We start from the raw sequence: 20,483 nt of genomic DNA, 5'->3' as shown, positions 1-20,483 counted from the left end.
GAGCCTCCCCATGTTTTATTCATTAGTTTGTGTTGGGTTCACGTTGAGCTTAATATTGCAATAGAATTACAAGTGCTATTTTATTTGATGGATCGCCAGTATGTGCATGTTTAAATGCTTTCTAGCTCCGGTTGAAATTGTTTTGCAACAATTAGGGCTTTAAGAGCAAAGCTCTTGAGATAGCTTTCAAGAGCATGATATAAAGTTAAACTACAGTAAAACGTACAATTCTTGACTTATAAGCTTTCGTGACTGCAGGAATTCATATTCTTTGGGTCTTTCTGCAAAGTCACGTAGATAGGTTCAAAGAAAATAACAAACTACGTTTCGATCGCAACACAAGCCGTCGTCATCAGACTGAACAAGTATAACCTGTAAAAACAAAGTTTTTCACTATAAATCCTTTATATGCGTGGCGGCTAGAGTCCTCTGGCTTGAGATGGTTGCCACCTATGGGTCAGATGATTGCATGGCAGCATTAAGCAATTGGTAATTAAATATAATATTTTTGTCCTAAAAAGTGTAAAATTTTGGAAAAAAATTTTCACGAACATTGTCACGCACGAGTCTGTGTGGAAAATGTCAGCTTGATTGGATCACGGGAAGTGGGTTAAAAAACGACCGAAAGATTTGCACGGTCCTAAGCAAGCAAGCAAACTTAATATAAAGGATTTAAACAAGTAAACCCGTAAAAACAAAGTTTTTCACTATAAATCCTTTATATGCGTGGCGGCTAGAGTCTTCTTGTCCTCTGGCTTGAGATGGCTGCCACCTATGGGTCAGATGATTGTCTGCCAGTATTAAGCAATTGGTAATTAAATATTTAATTTGTTTTCCCTAAACAGTGTAAAATTTTGGGAATTTTTTTTCACGAACATTAATTGTCTCGCACGAGTCTGTGTGGAAAATGTCAGCTCGATTGGATCACGGGAAGTGGGTTAAAAAACGACCGAAAGATTTGCACGGTCGTAAGCAAACAAGCACGCAAGCAAGCGAACTTAATATAAAGGATTTAAAAATATACTCGCCTGTGGAGGACGCGGGGATCGATCCCGCGACCTTTGGCATGGAAAGCGAGGGCGCTACCAACTGCGCTACTCCGCCACGGCCTGTGGAGGGGTTACGCTCTGGGCTCTTACACTCTGACGTTCAGCCAAAGCCATGAATGCGTTCTATTTGAATATATGTAAAATACATTTGTTTTGCCTAAAAAGTGTAAAATTTTGGGAATTTTTTTCACGAACAATAATTGTCTGGCACAACGAGTCTGTGTGGAAAATGTCAGCTCGATTGGATCACGGGAAGTGGGTTAAAAAACGACCGAAAGATTTGCACGGTCCTAAGCAAGCAAGCACGCAAGCAAGCACGCAAGCAAGCAAGCACGCGAACTTAATATAAAGGATTTAAAAAGAGAGGAAAGCTGCTGAGGCAGACTGTTTTACAGGTTTAAAACGGTAGCCCAAGGGTCACAGACGAAGTGGGCGGGGCTCTTGATGTTAATGTGAGAAATTAGCATGTTAATGGCAGATCGGAGGCCGACCTCCACGTCAACGCACGAGGTGGCTGAAAAATGTAACCTGTTAATGTAAAATCAGAGCTGCAAATAACTAAGATTTCCAAAATCATGAACACAAGATCCAGGTTCGATTTAACACGGTACATAAAATTAAATACCCCGGCGTCGACAAACTAAGCTGCGTCTGCGGCAGTAGTTACATTGGGGAAACTAAGCGACATTTCTCGGACCGTATTCGTGAGCATAAGGCAGATCTGAAACACGGGAGGACCAACACCTCGGCCGTGGCTGATCATTGTTTTAATGCGGTGGGCTCACGAAATTGATTTCTCCAAGACGATGGTACTTTGCAAACCCACTGGATATCAACAAAAATTCGTTCATGAAGCCATCCATATTTATAGACGGACACAATTTCAACTGAGAAGATGGTTACAGAGCAATCATTGGAAGGACGTTATTAACCAGTTGAAGTCATAACTGCCTGTGATGTTTCCATCCTACCTTCCGATGTTAGTTATTTGCTGCTCTCTGATTTTACATTAACAGGTTAAATTTCTCAGCCACCTCGTGCGCCCAAGTGGCTGCAGCTCTCCGATCTTACATTACATGCTACTTTCTCACATTAACATAGCCACCTCCGATCTTACACTACATGCTTTTTCACATTAACATAGCCACCTCCGATCTTACATTACATGCTCATTTATCTCACATTAACATAGCCACCTCCGTGGTCGTCCTCCGATCTTACATTAACATGCTAATTTCTCTCACATTAACATAGCCACCTATGCACTCGTCGTAGTCATCCTCTGATCTTACATTAACATCCTCATTTCTGTCATTAACATCAATAGCCCCACCCACTTCATGTGTGACCTTTGGGATATACCCATTTCAAACCTTTGAAACAATCTGCCTCAGCAGCTTTCCTCTTTTTAAATCCTTTATATTAAGTTCGCTTGCTTGCTTAGGACCGTGCAAATCTTTCGGTCGTTTTTAAACCCACTTCCCGTGATCCAATCGAGCTGACATTTTGCACAGACTCGTTGTGCGTGACAATGCATTTTCCTGAAAAAAAATTCAAAAATTTTACAGTTTAGGGAAATTTTTTAAAATATTTAATTACCAATTGTTTAATGCTGCCAGACAATCATCTGACCCATAGGTGGCAGCCATCTCAAGCCAGAGGACGAGAGGACTCAAGCCGCCCCAATGCCACGCATATAAAGGATTTATAGTGACAAAACTTTTGTTTTTACGGGTTATACTTGTTCAGCCTGACGACCACTTGTTTTGCGATAAAAACGTAGTTTTATTTTCTTTGAACCTGACTTTACCGAAAGACCCAAAGAAAACATTATTACATAAATTAGTAATCTTCCCAAAACTTGCCTGCAACTTCCATCCAGCAATAAACTAACGCATCAAATGCCCGTTATAACCAAGATGCCCAAGAGATAAGGTCCTTTCCATTTCCTAAGGCAGTGTTGACATCACAGCATGACAAGCAGCACAAGCAGTTGTATTGAACTGGGAAGGCTAAATCGAATGTCAACCAACACTTTAAACGTTTTTCAGTTACTTGGGCTCTCCTAAAAATTACACCTGAACCCCCCCCCCCCCAAGCCCTGCCAACCTCCCGTCCAGAAACACGTGGGAATGGAGGAGGGAGACATTTCCAACTGTGTTATCTGGTTTGTCAAGAGTAAATAATTGCACGTTTAACTACTTTCACACCATACGTAACCAAACATACCATAGTGGCCATTACTTCAGCCAGGCCTCCCGTAATATCCTCACTCTGGTTGCATTGCGTCAGAGCTCGTACAGCATGCCGACTCGATAAGAAAAGTGAGGTTCAAGTGAAGCCACGTGGAAATAATTTCACCTTTATTTTTATACCAAACACCACAGCCAGCACAGGCACTCGATACTTTAAGGAATGCGCGTGCACAGGACGAGGCGCGATGGTTAATAGAGGCGCTGTGGTCTGCCCATGGTGCTCTTGAGGTAGAGGGCACGCACGTTCTGCCAGTTCTTCTTCAGCAGCGACACCAGGAAGTTGATGGCAAGGTGCAGGTTCGACACCAGCTCGTCTTCCGTCATCTTTACGTGCCCAACAGCAACCGCCAAGCAAAGCACCTGCAAGAAGCAAGACAAGGAAATGGTATTCCTAGTGGAAATATTTACAGACGCAACCATTTACATTCCCAGCTCCCTGTAGAAAACTACGTTTAAGGCTTTATTTTTTAAACAAGTCATCTTCCCGTGTATTCAGACGTGAATATGAACCACACTTTGTTAGGATTGAGTTTGTCATTCACAATAGGGGTGAGGAACCATTTATTTAACGAGGGAAGAACAGGGCTGGCTTACAAATAACTTTTGTGGGCCAACACATGAAAACACCTTAATCATCACTTGACAGAAGTGTCCACGCTAAAATGAGAAAGCGTTGGAAATATTAAAATATTCGGGTCCAGTATCTAATTAGTGCAGCCAAGGTGATTGCAGTGACAGATAAGCGTTGTTTGCAGACTGTTTAGAATTGTTAGGTCAAGTGACTCGGCCGTGCAAAATTAAGTTGCGGGCCATAGGTTCCCCACCTCCTGTTATAGCCTTGACAGGCCAGATTATCTGTGTTTTGTACCATTGCACAATAAACCTCCAGCTATTTGGCCCCGAGCAGGAAGACAAACACGAGATGACGTACCTTCTTCATCTGGAACTTGATGGTCGACTTCACCTCGTCGACTTTGCTCGCCATGTTTTCGTTGTGGGTGAGCAGAGAAGGGAACTTGCCAGCCTTGTTCAAGCCAGGGCCCAAGATACGAGGGATCTGCTTGATGAGCGACTCGGAGGCAAGGAAGGCGTCGTACTTCTTGGCTGTGGCGATGTAAAGGGTGCAAGGAGGGTAGAGAGGCGTCGCTCAGGATGGGTGCAACAGCAACGGTCGTCGCGTGAGGCAGGCAGAGGCCTGGTTGCATCTCAATTCCCATTAACCCATAGGTCAGCACTCAACAAATGTGATTCCTTTTCTGCCCCCCATCATGGTTCATCTCTGTTTAGCAACGTTCATGGAAATGCAATGGCAGTCACAAAGCTCTGCACTGTGGAGTAACGCAAGGGCTAGGCAGTTAAATGGTTTAAACTATAAACTATTTTTATTTTACCTTATTTAGGCCCACTGAGCTATATAGCTGTGATCCGGCCACAAATGATAGCTCAACAAAGTGACTTATCGCGTGGAAAATGACAGCAGCCAAATAACTCTTAAATACATGTTTCTAAATTTGGAATAAAAAACCAGAGGACCGCCGAGAAAAATCCACACGACCACAGGGGGAGACATGCAAACTCCAAATATACAGGCGTCTCTGGGTCGGGATCGAACCCAGATGAGAGGTAGTGAACATCACGCCACTGTGGCGACATGTTAACTATGGCAAGTAGTCAGCGGCTCAGGGATAAATCCTGGAGTCACCCATAAACATTATTAATCGGGTCGTTAAGTGTAGAGGTTATGTTCTGAGCTAAGCCACCAATTCATGTGCATGAGCAGCCGTTCATTAGTTGACTTAATTCTGAATTCCAGCTTTTGAGAGTAAAAAAAAATACAACTTCAGTCAGACCATGATTCAAATATCTATAGCAGGGCAGGTGGGAGAGTGCTTCCCCTGGTGTGTATAAGAGGTCACTTGAAGTGATCTCATAGTAGTTCTGTGTATTTGTATATACAGCAATAGCTCTTATCCGACACTTTACCATCCAGAATGGTCTATTGACCGGCATGTGTCATAGGCGGCAATATAAATCTTCCTTCACGTATGCAGTAACATTCCAACGGCCCTGCATCTTGCCGTGCGTTTATTTTATCATAGATCCGTTTGTTACGGGAGCTTTAGGACGCTGCCGAGTGGTGGCGCTTGCGGCAGTCTGCACATCCAGTACTGTACACTGTACTCTAAATAGCCACAATGCTTCTCTACGACACTCAGAATGCTCTACAACTGGTGAGGACCTCTGCAGTTAAATTGTAGGCTTAGTTTATTTTACGAAAAGTGTTAAGTGCTTTGAAAATTTGGTGTACCACAAGAACAACTCTTAGATAACCGGCATAGTCGATGAAGCGGCACCCTCCATTCTCCCCATGGATGCCGGGGATAACAGAGCTTATGCGGTCTGTAGTAGTTATAGACATCACTCTCCGCAAGAGGTTGTCAAATAGGGCTGATGCACTGCTTTGTGAGTTGCGGATTGAATGATCACGAAAGCGCAACTTGGAGGGTGGTCAAAAAAAAAGCTCAAGATTGAGAGGAATGTTGTTGATGCCTTCCTAACTGCCAAATAGCACAAATATTTCATATTTGTCACCTAACCACCATGGAAAGCCATTCCAGGACATCAGTGTGTTAGGGTTCAGTATATTCCCTCGTTATTCACAATAATTGCTATCCGTGACTCCGGCTATCTGCGGATCACATCTGGAATTCGACACGACAGCATCCCGAGTGAGATAAAGTGATGTGAGAAAGTGATGAGATAGTGACGAGATTAAGTGATGAGAGAAATAAAGATAACTTCTCGCTTTAAAGCATCTGCAGATGTAGGCCAAATTATCTGCTAAAGTTGCTTTTTACGAGCATCTCCAGAACGTATCCCTCGTACAGAACCACATCAGAACGAGGTTTACCTAGCTTCTTGACAAGCTTCTTGTTTTTGTTGAGCTTCTTCAGAGCCTCGATGTCCATGTGGGGGATGCTGGCTGCCTCAGCCTCATCACAGTGCTGCTGGTCTCCCAGGAGGCAAACGGAGAACTTGGGGCGGGGAGTATTCTTCAGCCTGCAACAGGATCAAGAACAGACTGTCAGCTCACACGATGGTGCCAGGGACAACCGTGACCAAGCCAGCAAGCACTTTCGCCACGCCACTTGCAGAGGGCCATAATGGGTTTTTGTAAATACGTATTGAGCCACAGGCTAAAATTTTGTTCTCAATACATGCATCGGATTCTGTAAATAATGATCTTCTATTGCACGTATTCCACTTGAGATTTTAAATAGCCATGAGATATTCCACACTGCATGACTTAATTCCCCTCCCACCTACGCGAGGTTTGATTGGGACTTTTAAAATCACAGGCACTCTCCCCGCAGTGCTCGGACGTCACACCATTGACATATTAAAATGGCAGTGACATCAAGTGCAAGAAAGCTCTTGAGCTGCCACTTTCATGTGCCGGGGGGCACTGGGATAGAGACAACCCCAATGAGGTTATTTTCAAGGTTGCACATTCAAGCGACAATCAGTCTTACAGCACAGAAACACTCGCAGATGCCTAGAAAAAACACACCTTCAAGGGATCTAATAAAAGGCATCTTACCAGATCAGCGCAGCTGGCTTCGTCTGCACCTGTGATGGCAGTCGCATCCACCAGCTGAGCTTACCTGTCGGCAGGATCAGCCCGAGGGCCTCTCCCACCTCCCCTGTTATTTTAAGACCCAGGGTGCAGGTCCGTCCGCCCGGACGGGGTCGGACTACCTGTGCACTACTACTCCGGGGTTTCTATGTAGAGCAGTCCCTGACTTATATCAATTCAATGCCGTGTGATGTACACAACTGTGAGTGTGCATGGGGATGTCCCTTGTATGGGTCCTTTGTGAAAAGAGCAAGTTTCAAGCGTTGGTCCCTTGGGCTAGGCTACATGTTGAGCATTTCTTCTAAATGTAATCAATTGCAGCCAATCAATATTCATAGACTTAAGAGTCAAATGATTAAAAGTAGAATTATCTTGCCAACATAGTCTTAACAAATTGACTGCATGCCATATGGGAGATGCTGTTACAATCTGCAACATAACTGCCCTATGTAAATGTATGATTTTCCAAGAGATGTATGCGGCGAACATTCTAATTGTCACCTTTATCTTATATGGAGATAAAAAATACAGCGTGTATATGCCAAGTAGTGTATTAGTATGAATGCTCGTTCTGCAATGGGATGGGTGAGTCGGGGACTGCATTGATTTCAAATTCCATTCCAATGGTAGCAATGCGTGTAACCCCGAGAGCAGTAGGTCAGGTGCGCAAACTAATCCAAGCAAAGAGCATCGACCTGACGGTTCCGGAAAATCGCTTGTCCTTCTGTGGATCATAGTTCTTCAGGCTGATCTGGAGTTCCACAGTCTCTCGGAACCTGCGGATGGCAAGAGGACAACCGCGATTAACAAAGCACTCACCAGCACTCCGGTGAAATGATTCAGGGTCAAAACGCGTCACACTCAATAAACCCGAGGGGGGGAAACTTCACTTACGCAAACCAAATCTTATTTCCCAAGTATTCACTTGCTGGTCATTAACAGATATGTAAAACAATCAATATATTGTTTTTGCATGGAACTTGTAAATACTTCTACAAGGGAGTATTTAATGAGTTTGGAGAGTTTTTTGGTTTGTACTTGTGAACTACCACAAAGTCTATTAATGATAAACAATGGCACCAGTTGCTACCAACACATTATTATTGAGGTTAAATAAAAAATGATTGTCAACTATTACGCCACACCATGCAAGTGATGCCTAACACATTACAGAAGGACCCTTTAATCCCCAGTGATAGGTAGAGTTAATACAAAAAATGTAACGATCATTTCGCCAATAATTCATGCTACAAATGCATTAAATCGAGCTTATATTCGAATGCAAGGTGTTAGTTCATTGACAGGTTTGTTTGAAAATGTGTACAAGATTCGGATGGGCTATATCCATGAACATCTCATGAATTCTACATGGGGCAAAACACTATAAAGGCTGCCGTTATGAATCCACAATGAAATCCTCTAATATGCAATTGCTGAATTCATTGTGTGCCACCAGGCCCTGCCACTACGGATTAAAGTCAGTAGTGATCATGTCACAAACTTGTACATTAGTATATATTAGTACCTATGGTATCCATCGTATAGTACGTATTTGTATTCACGACATCTTTAGTGCAGGCTATTACAAAGGTGCGATGTTTCAGATATGGATGTTGCCATGCGGTTTTATCCAATCAACTAATTTGTGGCCAATTATAAAATGTAAACTAACACCAGCACAAAGGGGCTCGTTTTTCTAACATCACGTGATCTTTAACGTCCTCTGTGAAGCGGAGAACATCCACGTCGCATGTTTTGGGTCCTTTAAATAACAGGGTGCAAAACACACGGCCGTGTGATCGCACCATCTCAAGCTCTAAAGTTTAAAGAGGCTTCTTTGGGAATCTTGGGGCTCCAGACAAGGAAGGGGGTTGTCACAGACCACGCACCTTTTGCGGTTCTTCTGGGAGCCTAGGAGGAGCTCCCGCACAGCCTCGTGCAGCGTGTCTCGAGAAACCTTGCTGCAAACCGACGCAAGCCCACAAGCACACTCGTCAATGCAAGGCCCCTTATTAACACCAACGTCACATTCTCTCGAGCTCGTCACATGGTGGCGAGATGTTAACGCCAGCTCGCCTGGTATACAATGTCGTGGGTTCGATCCCGACATCTGTTAATTTGGAGTTTACGTCTCTCTCTGGTTTTTCCTGCCACATTTAGAAACATGTATTTAAGAGTTATTTGGCTGCTATAAATGTCCACATGATAAGCCACTTCGTTGAGCTATCATTTATGGCCAGGTCGCTTCTAAAAAAAGAGCTACATAGCTCAGTGACGTACGCAGGGCACAGAACTGTAGTGGTAAAGTACTTATAGTTCTGGTGGATTGCGGATACCTTTGAGAAACACGAGATCGGATCACTGCTTGGTGTATTGGTCACCGCTGTGATAAGTTTGTCCAATTATAACCACTAGACCCGTGGCAGGCTTTACACGTTACACTTAGACCTGCAGTACAACTTCTCGGTTATTTTTTATTCTTCCAAATAAAAGAACCATTTAATATCGTATTAATTACACCGTGGTAACATCTAAAAGGTTGCACAATCATTAATCGTGACCAATCCGCTGCTATATTAAGGAACTCGAGGGTCCAACGGGGCCCATCACCCCGACGTGGCCATCCGAACTGTGCATAGCCAAGAACGTGGCATTTTCACAATTGGCCTGTAGAATCACAGCAGCAATGAGCAGCTAGAGACTCCACCAGTGGCCGCCTTGACTCGATGTCCCGTCCCGCCACCCCCACCACGAACAAGAGGGAGCAGCTCCCCATTCTGGACTTGGGACGCGGTCACCAAAGTTCGAATCTCAACCTAAGAGGGCCCAGGGATTACGAAACCCGCATTGAACCAGGAATATTGATCTATAAAGCTCTTCTTCACAGATGTCCAGTCGCCTTCGGATGGGGGACCCAAGTTATTTGATTTCATCCACCCAACGCTTCATTCTGCCAAAGTCGAATGTGAACGTATGTCAGCTTAAGCTATTTAAAGTATGGGTCACACCACTGTACCCGCATGACCCCACAAAACGTGGGGAAAGGCCTCCTGTAGCGGATTGACACATTTAAAACGTTGTGGGTTTACTCTCAAACACAGAACCGGTGCACTAAAGTCGTAACCAATTGGCACATTTTGTTTACAAACTTAATTGGCCGTGTCGGGTGGTGGTGGTTTAACGACACATTTATATGTACGCGCTCTAACCCTAAAAACCCTCTATTTTTAAAGGGTTTATGTACTGCAGTGTAGTGGTGTGTGGCCTAGGGCCCACCATTAACTATGGCCGCTGTACTCCACAATTAACAAGAGGCGCACAGTGAGCGGCCGATATTGTGTTAAACGGCCACAGTTACCAAACTAACGATGGCCGCTGTTACCCGGGCACGTTGCGTGAAGCACACGCGGTGCAAACGATGGCTCGGAGGCCGCGTAAGACGAGGATGGCGAACGATTGGAGTCGTGTACCTCATGTCGCCGCGCCGCCTCGCTCCGTCGCCGTGAAGGAAAGGGAGAGGGTAGGACCGGAAGAGGGAGACGAGAGGGAGGGAGCAACGGGGAGGCGGGGCGCGAGGGAAACCCCCTGCACGGAAATGACGCAATGACGTTCGTACGTCAAGGCGTTACTGACCGACGTGGTTGCGTCATCACGCAACGTAGCCACACCCTCTCGCCGCGACATGACGTAACGAGCGGTTGGCGTTGACTTTTTTTAGAGAGAACGCGACTTGACGTCATACCTCAATGACGACATGGAACGTCGATATCGGAATGAGAATCGTGATTCATACTCGAGGAATCCGATGAGCTATGAAGCTCTTTTCACAGTGCAATGTAGAGGAAAGGTAATCAGGGCGAGGGGGCCGAGTGCTCTCTCACCACTGGCGTGGACCAGAGGTTGGCAGTGATGCACAGGCACAATTGTAGTGAAACACAATCATGCACATATTGCCACATTTCGATTTAAAGCTTTCGTGACTGCAGAGATTCATCTTCTTGGTTCTTTCAGTAAAGTCACGTAGAAGGGAAATAATAAAATAATAAAAATAAAACATAATAAAATAATTCTCACGACGTTTCGGCCACAACGCAAGCAGCCGTCCTCAGGTGAAGATGCTGTCTTCCCGACAGACCTGTTCTTCACCTGAGGACGGCTGCTTGCGTTGTGGCCGAAACATCGTGAGAATTATTTTATTATGTTTTATTTTTATTATTTTATTATTTCCCTTCTACGTGATATTGCCACATGTAGAAAGGGAATGATAAATGGGATGTGGCACCACAGCAGGGAACTTGCAGGGATGCATCGCTGACAACTCACACGGGTTACTCCGTATTCTTGTACAGGGAAATTTGAGTTTTCAGTTACAGCCGTTTCAATACAGGCAAATTAAAATAATTGTCTATGTGTGTTTCTCCCTTGTGATGGGACTTTGTAGAATGAACGTTGAGATTTACAAGGTGCACGGGGTGACCAATAAGGTCTGAATATGTCTGTAACAAGGTAGGGCACCGATAAGGGGTTCACAGGTGTGGGGATGAGACTTCCCGACTCTGAATGTGAATACCTACGGCAACCACTGGGTGGACAGAGACCCCCATCCCGTCCTTAGGGGTCATCCATTGAGTGCGTACGCATGGGGGAGGGGGGGGTTAACCAAAATGCGTCCGCTTGCGTATGGGGGGGGGGGGGGGGCTACTGACAATGTACGCATAGGATACGGGGGGGGGGGTGAAGCCTCGATAATAATTAGTCAACATTGGCCTTCAAATTAGATAGTCCGATGGTGGACTGTTTGCCGAGACAAGTTAATATTATTGATCTTTGATCGTTTCTGCGTGGATTAAATATCGGCCGTTCCATAGTATGGGGGGGGGGGGGGGGTGTGCGTCAAGCTGTACGTACGCAGGTGGGGAGATAAAAAGTACACGTGCGTACAGGGAGGGGGGGTCAAGTCTTAACACATGTTTGCGTCCCGACTCAATGGATGGCCCCTTACAGCTCGTGCCTGTCAGTTGCGGCAGGTCAGAATCAGAATGTGTATTTATACTGCAGCAGGAGGAATCTGGAGCTCTCTTTCACCGTCGTCCAGTCGGGCCGGGTAAGAACGTCACAACAAACAATATAAACCATGACAGTTGTGCAAAGTACAATAAAGGTAAATCATCCAAACACAAAACTATAACATCCCCATCCTACCAGGCAAAGCCCACTGAGCTATTAACTTATTTTTCAGAAGCGACCTGGCCTGCAAATGATACCTCAACAAAGTGGCCCACCTTTAGGACATTTACAGCAGCAAAATACTCTCAATGCATGCTTCCAATTGTGGAGGGAAAAACCCCCGAAGGACCCTGATAAATAAAAATCCACGCGACCACGGGAAGAAAGAGAGACATGCAAACTCCAAATATACAGCAGCAGGCGCCAGGGCCCGGATGGCACCAACGACCTCCTTCCAGTGACGTGCGGTGAGGTCAATGGCTGGGGAGGCATTGACTCGTGTCAGAGCTAGATTCACACACTGAGGGGGCGTGTCCTCACTGAGGGGGGCGTGGCCTCACTGAGGGGGGCGTGTCCTCACTGAGGGGGGCGTATTCGACACGTCCCCCTCAGTGAGGCAGATGTGATAGCTGCCTCCCCTGGTGCTTTTTCATTGCAGTTTCATGACGAGACCAGCGAGCCTAAATATCTTTATACACACACGTGAAATAAGTTACCTGGAGTATGGAATGCGAGGACATTAAATGAAGAGGTCTACAAACATCACATTGGTTACACTGAGATAGTAACAAGGCATGCGCTTATTGCCCGCGCTCTATCCGGTTACTGAGGGGTTGCGCAATCAGAGGGGAGGCTGAGCTCGTCGCTGCCTCACCTCTCTCGTCTCTTCCTGTATTTGCAGCGGAGCTCCGCAAATTTGGCGATTTTGACTATAAAAAATTAACCCGTAAAAACAAAGTGTTTCACTATAAATCCTTTATATGCGTGGCATCGGTTTTATTTTATTATTATTTTAAATTAAATATGAAAATTTTTTTTTCCTAAAAAGTGGAAAATTTTGGAAAAAAAATTTCACGAAAATAAATTGTCACGCACAACGAGTCTGTGTGTAAAATGTCAGCTCGATTGGATCACGGGAAGTGGGTTAAAAAACGACCGAAAGATTTGCACGGTCGTAAGCACGCAAGCAAGTGAACTTAATATAAAGGATTTAATTACAGTACGTGTTCAATGGGCCACAACCCAGCCCACATTGGTCTTTGAAACGGGCGGCTAGAGTCATCTCGTCCTCTGGCTTGAGATAGCTGCCACCTATGGGTCAGATGATTGCCTGCCAACATTAAGCAATTGGTAATTAAATAAATACAAATTCCTAAAATGTTGAAAATTTTGGAAAAAAAATTTCACGAAAATAAATTGTCACGCACGAGTCTGTGTGCAAAATGTCAGCTCGATTGGGTCACAGGAAGTGGGTTAAAAAACTACCGAAAGATTTGCACGGTCGTAAGCGCGCAAGCAAGTGAACTTAATATAAAGGATTTAAAAATGATGGGAATCGTACAGAAATTACATTTATAACACAGATCAGTGGGAAATTCTTAATATTTATTTGATATGTTTTCTTTTCGTGACAGCTATTTTCGTTGGAGTGTTACAGGTGAGGCTCTGCCTCCCCTGACCGCACGTCCCTGCCTCCTTTGTACCAGGCGAGGGAGTTGAATATCGGGTAGATAGAATGTAGTGAAATGGCAGTTGGAGTGAAGCCCGAAGAGGAGAGGGAATGGCCGGGTTGTTGAGAGCTCTGTATGAAGTTTAGAGAAACACATTCCTGCGGAGGGAGCTGGTAGGAACGTTGGGTTGCTCGGTCAATGGCCAGGGTCAACGGCGGCGTGGTGTATTCCGCAAATATGGCCGACTGTGAGGGCGGGCACAAGCCGGCGTGAGTAGGTTAAACGTTGAGTTTTATAAGGGCACCACGGGGTGACCAGCCCCTCCCCACCCAGCCCCACCCCTCCCACCCCCCACCCAGCCCCACCCTCCCCTCCCTGCACGACAGACACAATAATCCCCTGTGGGCTGGTGTAACCAGGAGGTTCCTACCAGTATAAATAGGAAGCTTCAAATCAAGTTTGATCAACAGGAAGCTTCTGTAAGAGTGCAAGCACGTCGCCGATTGTTCCAATTGTTGGAGCAGTCGTATGTTTTATTGTTACGTAACCATTTGGGTTCAAACATACACGACTGTCAGTCTTGACGTTACACAATTAACAAACACATTCGTCAATAACACACTAAAGGAAAATAATACATAGTAGTCGACGTTTCGGGCAATGGCCTTTCTGCGTAGCACTCGCGAGCTGCCGCCTCCACGCTGCGGCGAAACCCCAACGTCGATCGAAACGAAAATGACGTCACTGCGAAAATGACGTCACTACAAAAATGACGTCCCTACGCAATCCACGCATGACGCACGAGACGCGACATATGTAAAACGCGACGTTCTGACGTCACGACGCACTAAACTTTCGAACTTACGTAGACGCTCTCGGGCGACGCGATGAACTCGTTACGCAAGCCCAGACGCAATGGACAGGACATTGCACGCGATGACGTCGGGGACGTATTCAGACGATTAGCACTTGACGTAATTTACGTAATGACATTGACGGGAGGGGTGCCGTGGTGACGTCCCGATACAAGTGCTCGCACCTACAGCACTGGACGTCTGTAAAAAAACAAAGAGCTTTATAGCTCATCGAATTCCTGCAGTATAAATAAATGACGTCACCGCACACACTCAGGATACAACCACGACGCGTGACGTCGACGCCGAGTTCCTACGCGATGACGTCATGACGCCAGCCGCGCGTGGTGTCGTGTTGCGCGTGGGGAGGGGTGAGGGGTGGGCGTGGGCAGGGGTGTGGGGGGTGAGGGGGAAGGGCGTGGGGAGGGGTGAAGGGGGTAGGCGTGAGGGGGATGGGCGTGGGGAGGGGTAGGGGGATGGTCGTGGGGAGGGGGAGGGGGAAGGGCGTGGGGAGGGGTGAGGGGGGTAGGCGTGAGGGGGATGGGCGTGGGGAGGGGGAGGGGGATGGGCGTGGGGAGGGGGAGGGGGAAGGGCGTGGGGAGGGGTGAGGGGGGTAGGCGTGAGGGGGCTGGGCGTGGGGAGGGGGAGGGGGATGGGCGTGGGGAGGGGGAGGGGGAAGGGCGTGGGGAGGGGTGAGGGGGGTAGGCGTGAGGGGGATGGGCGTGGGGAGGGGGAGGGACGTGGGGAGGGGGGTGGGCGTGGGGAGGGGTGAGGGGGTGGGCGTGGGGAGGGGGGAGGGGTGAGGGGGTTGGGCAGTGACGCGAGGCGCGGAACTCTCGCGGGTTTCCCCCTCCCCCCCTCTAAGTCTCGCGAGATCCGCTCCTCCATCTTGGCGGCTTGTGGCGGGGGCAGAGGCATCCGCGATGTGGCCCTGAGGAGGAGGAGTAGGCGGCGATCAGCTGTGGGCGCTGCTCCCTCGACTGCTCCCTCGACCGCTACGCAGCCGACAGCGCCAGCAGCAAGCCAGGCAGCCAGCAGCGAGCCACCGAGGAGCCATGTCTCTGGGCGAGGAGAACCAGCTGGTGCCTAAGCAGGTCCCCACTTCTCTTCCTCTCTCTGTCGACTGTCACCACCACCCTCACCCCACCCCCAGTGCCCTGTTCCCTCAGTTCGCTCTCCTTCTGTGTTCCCCTTTGTCTCGTCCCCTCTGTGTGCTGTTCTCCCTGTCCCCCCGTCTGCCTGTGCTCTGGGTTCCCTCTTTGTGCTGTTACCCTCTGACCCCCCGTGTCCTGTGTCTCGTCCCCTCTGTGTTCTGGTCTATGGTGTCTGTGTTGTGTTCTGTGTTGTGTTCTGCCCCCCACCCCCTGTGTCCTGTATCCGCTGTGCTCTGTTCCCTGTGTGTTCTGTCGGCTTGTCGTCTTGTCTCCCCGTGTTCTCTACCTGCCGTCATGTCCCAGCTGTGTTCTGACCCAAATCCCCCGGTCCGTCTCTGTACACCCCTTGATTCGAGGTCTCCGTCCACCTGCGCTTCGTGTAAAAAGCTAAAGTTGACGGGCAATCCAGCGGGACGTGGACGTGACGGCATTGGGCCGCAGTGCCTCGTCGACAGTAATCGTGTGGTGTGTAAACAACAACAACAAGAACAAGGGGTCAGTGAATTCACAGCTTAGTCCTGGGCTGATTGGGCAGGGGCCGTGCACAATTGTGGTAATCCCACGATGGTCGTCATCACGCGGTGCCTCCTCCTCTTCTCGTTGTTTCACTTTCTCTCGCATCAACCACACGAAAGATTAATCTGTCCTGAGCCTACGAGCGTCTTCATAGAGATAGATACCCCCCCCCCCAGCAGCACCACACACACCACTTGGCTCTCTAAGAATGATGATGTGACAGCTAAACACGATGTACTCTTGAAGTGCATCGTCACCCACGCGGCTGTCAGCACATTTAAGATGTAGTAAGGTTGGTACTATAATAATGCTCATTAACAGGGAAGTGTTTTTGTGCACATGGTAATACAATAACATTGCAATCCCATCAGTCTGTGGGGTTTTTAAGCATTATATTCTGGCATTATTTGCTTCGGCAGTCAGTCATGCGCATTCGTAACAATTATTTAAGCGACAACAAAAATGTTTGAAGGTCGATGCTGCGAAATATGTCTCGGTTCAAAACATGGGCACATCATGCCTCAATTGAAACGAGAGATTCGTTTCAAGTTGTATTTTTAAAAGTGCCCATTCATTCATGGTTGAGCACATTATCCATTCATAACTCCCGTGTGTCACCCCCACATTAGGAGGTGAAGTCGCATGGCCTACCTTTGAAGTCTCTTAAACACCCTCTCATCCATCCACACTTGATGCTGTGGTTCTTACATGCACTGCTGTAGAAGGTGTTCAACACTTTGTAATAATAAAATGAGAGGGTTTTTTTCTCTTTCTAGTCTTCAGAGCCGGCAAGTTCTGGATTAAGAGACCAATGGGCCAGAGAGTAAACCACTGTCGCCTGCGCTCCTTGAACAGAGGAATAGCAAAACTACACGAACTCTCTCCTGAAGCCTTCTTCTGGCAAGCAGACCTGAATATATTGCAACACACAACAATAGAATATAGACCAATATATTAATTTAATGGTTTTGTTGAACAGTTTATTGATGACAAAGCTGAGACCATAAACAAAGTACACTTGAGAGCCCAGTTTTGGAAATGGTCGGTTGCCTGGATTAGAACCCAGGGTTAGAACTCAGGGTTAGGACCTGGGTTAGAACTCGGGGTTAGAACTCGGGGTAAGAACCCAGGGTTAGAACTCAGGGTTAGAACTCAGGGTTAGGACCTGGGTTAGAACTCAGGGTTAGAACTCGGGGTAAGAACCCAGGGTTAGAACTCAGGGTTAGGACCTGGGTTAGAACTCAGGGTTAGGACCTGGGTTAGAACTCAGGGTTAGGACCTGGGTTAGAACTCAGGGTTAGAACCCAGGGTTAGAACTCAGGGTTAGGACCTGGGTTAGAACTCAGGGTTAGAACTCAGGGTTAGAACTCAGGGTTAGAACCTGGGTTAGAACCAGGGTTAGAACTCGGGGTTAGAACTCGGGGTTAGAACTCAGGGTTAGGACCTGGGTTAGAACTCAGGGTTAGGACCTGGGTTAGAACTCAGGGTTAGAACTCGGGGTAAGAACCCAGGGTTAGAACTCAGGGTTAGAACTCAGGGTTAGGACCTGGGTTAGAACTCAGGGTTGGAACTCGGTGTAAGAACCCAGGGTTAGAACTCAGGGTTAGGACCTGGGTTAGAACTCAGGGTTAGGACCTGGGTTAGAACCCAGGGTTAGAACTCAGGGTTAGATCCCAGGGTTAGAACTCAGGGTTAGAACCTGGGTTAGAACTCAGGGTTAGAACTCAGGGTTAGAACTCAGGGTTAGAACCCAGGGTTAGAACTCAGGGTTAGGACCTGGGTTAGAACTCAGGGTTAGAACTCAGGGTTAGAACTCAGGGTTAGAACCTGGGTTAGAACCTGGGTTAGAACTCAGGGTTAGAACTCGGGGTTAGAACTCGGGGTTAGAACTCGGGGTTAGAACTCAGGGTTAGAACTCAGGGTTAGAACCTGGGTAAGAACCCAGGTTCTCTGTCGTACTGGCCAGGTGGTTGACACAGTTGTGAAACACAAATTATAAAAAAAAACCCACCACCTTAGTGAGCACTGCCTTAACAAGGAATGGTATTTATGTTTTGTTCTTGTGAATGGCAATATGTAACAAGAGCTAGATGTCAATATATAAGAAGCCCCAACAGTTGGGTTGTTCAACCTCCCAAACTGGAGTCCATTGCCCCACACAGTCGACTTGTATTTGTTTCTGTGTTATTGGGCAGAGTAAATCACAAAGGATGTGGGTTTTTGATTTGTATGTCGAACCTAATATTTTTTTAGGCTTCCCTTAATACTCCGAAGTTAAAAATCACGAGCAGCAGCCGGCCGCTGTGAAATGCTAATGTACAAATGCACCCCAGTTGGTATCATAAACCACTCGCTGGCTACAACGATGAGCACAACCTCACAAATCAAATACTTTTACTGCCACTTACTCCTCTCGCCATATCCTCCTTCCCACTTGACCGGCCAAACACGATATGCCGTCACAATCAATCGCGTGTAATTACCACCATAAACACACACCCACACACACGTCCTAATTCGCGTGTTGGATAAACGGTGCATGATAGTTACATTTGTTAGAGGAAAAAAACATACCTCTGTCTGCATCACCAGGGACGTTTCCTCAAGATGCGAACTTGGCCGCGTTCTCGCCAGCCTTGTTAAATCTACGCCCTTTCCACGTTAAATGCCGCTCAAGTTGTATGACAATTTACCCCCCCCCCTCCTCAAATATACAATCTACTCCGAGTGGGTGGAATGATTATCCCGCTCCCCAATCCCACCCTCCCCCACCAACCGGGTGATATGATGAATTGTCACAACAGATTTAGGATTTGAGTCAAGATTTTTTTTCTCTATATATTTTGGTGGATGTCAGCGTCTCTCGTGGTGGCAGGGGTGACGTGTAACCATTACTGTACATTAATCTTACGAATGCACATTCATCGCTTCTTTCTAGGCATGCCGTAGGCTCAATAAATTCTATGAATCGATCAATCTTCGTATAATTCCACGCCTAGTATCCACACAGGTATGAACTTTGATTCGGTAGATGTAGATGGACAGAAAACGGCTCGTCTCCAAACACACGAATTACTTTCACGCCCGTCATTTAATTGTGGCCAACTGTGAACCAGTGACTCCCAGTAAGATGTGTTGTTTGTGCAGGCAAACCCTGGACTCGTTTAATCTGCCGAGTTGGCTGCTGGGGTTGCTCAAGTCATGTTAGGCAAGAGCCCGCTAAGCGCACACGTGGCTCTATTCGACGGCAGCGCAGTACAGCAAATCGCTACGCAGTTTTATCAGACGTCGTCTTAGCGGGGTTGTGATGGATTGTGGGGGCTTCATGTAGCCTTGGGAGGTGTTGTGTACGGTCTTGGTGTATTGAGGGTGTCGTGTTGCCTATAACCGTAGATTGTCAGTCGTGTGCCGTGTCATGATAGATTGGACCAGCTGTAAATTCTGGGACTACGTAATGTCATTTATTTCCAGAGTTGGAGAATAACATGTTACTGTAATGCGATTTGCCAGAAGCGGAGGTACCCCTAATCTCATATTTACTCAGTTTTCAGTGCATAATCAGATTGCTGTTACTTAGTGTGTGCTTGATGAAAACCTTTTATGATTACTGTCCTTGCATTTGTTTCTGAAACATTCATGAACGATTCCAAAAACAAAAGTGGGGGGGGGGGGGTGAAGAGATGATCATGTCGAGAGTTTCTGCTAATGGGGGGGGCAGCCGTGGGCAATGCATACAGCTCGCGTTCCAAAGCCTATAATCATAGCACACAGGGCTATGTTGCTAAGGTTTAAATGAAGCTAAATGTTTAGGTATGTAGCAATTCCATAAATCAATTCAAAATTCGAGTCAGTTCAAGATTAAAATATTTTCCTCTTTTGTTTTAACCGTTTCATTTTTATCGGGTTTTTTTCTGTCAAATGTGCAGTTTGTGTTCTGTATTAGCTTATATACTGTAGCAGCACATAATGAACGCATAATGTGCTTAAATTGTAACTGTTAATTCTCACGAGCATCATTCAACATATGTATCATGAGCATAAGAATCGATTTGACATTGTTCCTGCTGATATTCATTTGAAAAGAATATTGTCCCTGTAATAATTGTATGATTTAACGTATAATGCCAATGTATACAGGATTACATTCCTTCTGAAACTTTAAGTAAGCGGTGATTAGCACCCCGATCTTTTAAAGCGTAACCCTCCCAGCAGCATTCGTTCGATCGCCATAATTTCCAGAATCGTGCAACAAATCGTTGCTGTCAATGGAACTTCAGAATCGTTTTCCTGGAATAGCAACAACCCTGGGTGTAATCGGGCACCAGTCAATGATTGGAGGGC

General features: G+C 46.6%; 2 protein-coding genes across 6 annotated transcripts in view; one reads left to right on the top strand and one right to left on the bottom strand.

Moving 5' to 3' along the window:
• Window positions 1-3,395: 3,395 nt before the first annotated feature.
• RPL10A (ribosomal protein L10a) lies at window positions 3,396-10,520 on the bottom strand. Of its 2 annotated transcripts, XM_078863547.1 has the most exons (6): window positions 10,412-10,520; window positions 8,831-8,902; window positions 7,637-7,717; window positions 6,216-6,364; window positions 4,236-4,408; window positions 3,396-3,664 (listed from the first exon to the last, which is right to left on the bottom strand). In XM_078863547.1, exons 1-6 carry the CDS (start codon window positions 10,414-10,416, stop codon window positions 3,494-3,496), a joined length of 651 nt encoding a protein of 216 aa, XP_078719673.1. In that variant the 5' UTR covers window positions 10,417-10,520; the 3' UTR covers window positions 3,396-3,493. The 2 variants fall into 2 exon arrangements, with proteins under 2 accessions (XP_078719673.1, XP_078719674.1); XM_078863548.1 differs by lacking the exons at window positions 7,637-7,717; window positions 8,831-8,902; window positions 10,412-10,520 and adding an exon at window positions 6,906-7,624.
• A 4,827-nt stretch (window positions 10,521-15,347) lies between these two features.
• Window positions 15,348-20,483, top strand: part of USP47 (ubiquitin specific peptidase 47) — a 76,641-nt gene continuing 71,505 nt past the window's right edge. For 2 of the 4 annotated variants that reach the window (XM_078863543.1, XM_078863542.1), the window contains exon 1: window positions 15,348-15,566. In XM_078863543.1, the coding sequence (XP_078719669.1) occupies window positions 15,528-15,566 (39 nt within the window). In that variant the 5' untranslated portion in view covers window positions 15,348-15,527. Of the gene's footprint in view, window positions 15,567-16,026; window positions 16,122-20,483 lie in introns of those variants that run through there. The other 2 variants (XM_078863540.1, XM_078863544.1) reach the window with 2 other exon arrangements.

This window comes from Lampetra fluviatilis, chromosome 16 (assembly GCF_964198595.1).
Source record: "Lampetra fluviatilis chromosome 16, kcLamFluv1.1, whole genome shotgun sequence".
Classification (NCBI taxonomy): domain Eukaryota; kingdom Metazoa; phylum Chordata; class Hyperoartia; order Petromyzontiformes; family Petromyzontidae; genus Lampetra; species Lampetra fluviatilis.
Note: the sequence above shows the minus strand (reverse complement) of the source record. Positions and strands in the feature narration are given on the sequence as shown.